Genomic DNA, 1,769 nt, shown 5'->3' on the forward strand with positions numbered 1-1,769 from the left:
GTTTGGCGGGTCCGGGCTGGGGATCCGAACCCGCCACCTTAGGTGTACGTGGCTGGCGCCTTAGCTGGTTGAGCTATAGGCGCCGAGCCTGTAATCAGGTTTCCAGAAGTGGACTCAGCCCTGGCCTGGGATTCCATCCATTTCCACAGTGGCCTCTGCTAAGGGCCCTGGATTAAAGTTGGGTTTCCTAGGACGGGCAAGGTGGCTCATGCCTGTAATCCCAACACTCTGAGAGGCCAAGGTAGGAGGATCACTTCAGCCTAGGAGTTTGAGGTTGCAGGGAGCTGTAATACCACTGCACTCTACCCAGGGCTCTTGGGCTTAGGCTATTCTCTTGCCTCAGCCTCCCGAGTAGCTGGGATTACAGGTGCCTGCCACAACGCCCAGGTAGTTTTTTTTGTTGTTGCATTTTGGCCAGGCCAGGGTTCAAACCTGTCACCCTCGATATATGGGGCTGGTGCCCTACTCACTGAGCCACAGGTGCCACCCCAGCATAAAGGAATTAATCAGACACAGGAAATGTCTTCCTTAGGGCAAAGTGGGTCCTCACTCCAGGGACCTTGAAGTTGAAGTTGAAAGTTGAAATTGGACCAGACCAGTCCAATTTTGCCAGCCTGAATAGGGACTGCCCTCCACAGGAGAATAGGCCAGAGAACCTCCAGGCTTATAATTCCTGACAGGCCCAAATGGCCCAGATTTCCCAGGCCCCGGGCACCAAGATATTGACAGTACCTGTGGTGGGGGCGGGGGCGGGGGCAGATGCAGCTGCTCAAAGTCCGAAATGAGTGATGTTCCCCCCAGGGCAGAGGGGTCCCCATCTGGGGGCAGGTAAGCTGGAGGGGGTGGTGGAGGTGGTGGCAGGAGGTCCAGGTCTGCAAGTGGATCCTTACCATCCAGGGAAGGAGGAGGCAGAGAGCATCCTGCAAGCAGAAGAGGAGAGAGGGTTGGTCAGAGCCTCCACAGTGGACAGAGGTTTCCTCTCCCCTAGCAGGCCATCCAGCAGGGTGGCTAAGGGCTCCGATCTGGGGTCACCCAGACCTGGGTTCCATCTCTGCCTCTGCCACTGACTTGCTGTGGTGTCTTCAGGCAAAAGACTTCATCTCTCTGAGTCTTAATTTGCTTGGTTGAGAAACGAGTCTCAATCTCTAACAGTTGTTGAGGACCAAGTCAGATGATGCACAGTGAGCAGCTAAGGCACATATTTCCAACCCATTAACACAGAGATGGTATTTACACATACACACACACACACACACACAATACTACAATTAAGTTCTCAAACTCATCCTAGAAGTGCTACATACTTCATTGCTGAATATCACTATAGTCATCTTCTAAGGACCCCCCTTGGGAAGCTATGCACTGACTATGCACCTAGTTCACCCTTCAAAGCAATTTTGGAACTCTTTTTCTGGAATGGCCATCAGAGTTGTTGGCGTCATATTACTCTCAATGTCCTGAATGTCATAAAAATGTCTTCCTTTCAACATTTCCTTTATCTTCAGATAAAGAAAAAAGTCATCAAGGGCCATACCAGCTGAGTAGGGAGGGTGTTCCAATACAGTTATTTATTTACTAGCTAAAAACTCCCTCACAGACAGTGCTGTGTGAGCTGGCGCTTTGTTGTGATGCAAGAGCCATGAGTTGTCAAAGATTTACAGTTAAGATTTTCCTGTTTCTCTATTTTGTTTTTTTTTTTGAGACAGAGCCTCAAGCTGTCCCCCTGGGTAGAGTGCCATGGCATTACAGCTCACAGCAACCTCCAACTC

At 50.7% G+C, this 1,769-nt stretch overlaps 1 protein-coding gene across 1 annotated transcript in view; it reads right to left on the bottom strand.

Annotated features, from left to right (window-relative positions):
* The window catches only part of FBLIM1 (filamin binding LIM protein 1), a 27,260-nt gene that overhangs the window by 9,526 nt on the left and 15,965 nt on the right, over positions 1–1,769 (bottom strand). The window contains exon 4 of the mRNA XM_003783884.3: positions 733–920. Coding sequence (XP_003783932.1) covers positions 733–920 — 188 coding nt within the window. The remainder of the gene's footprint in view (positions 1–732; positions 921–1,769) is intronic.

This window comes from Otolemur garnettii, unplaced genomic scaffold, assembly GCF_000181295.1.
Source record: "Otolemur garnettii isolate 467f Iridium unplaced genomic scaffold, OtoGar3 scaffold00009, whole genome shotgun sequence".
In the NCBI taxonomy this organism is placed as follows: domain Eukaryota; kingdom Metazoa; phylum Chordata; class Mammalia; order Primates; family Galagidae; genus Otolemur; species Otolemur garnettii.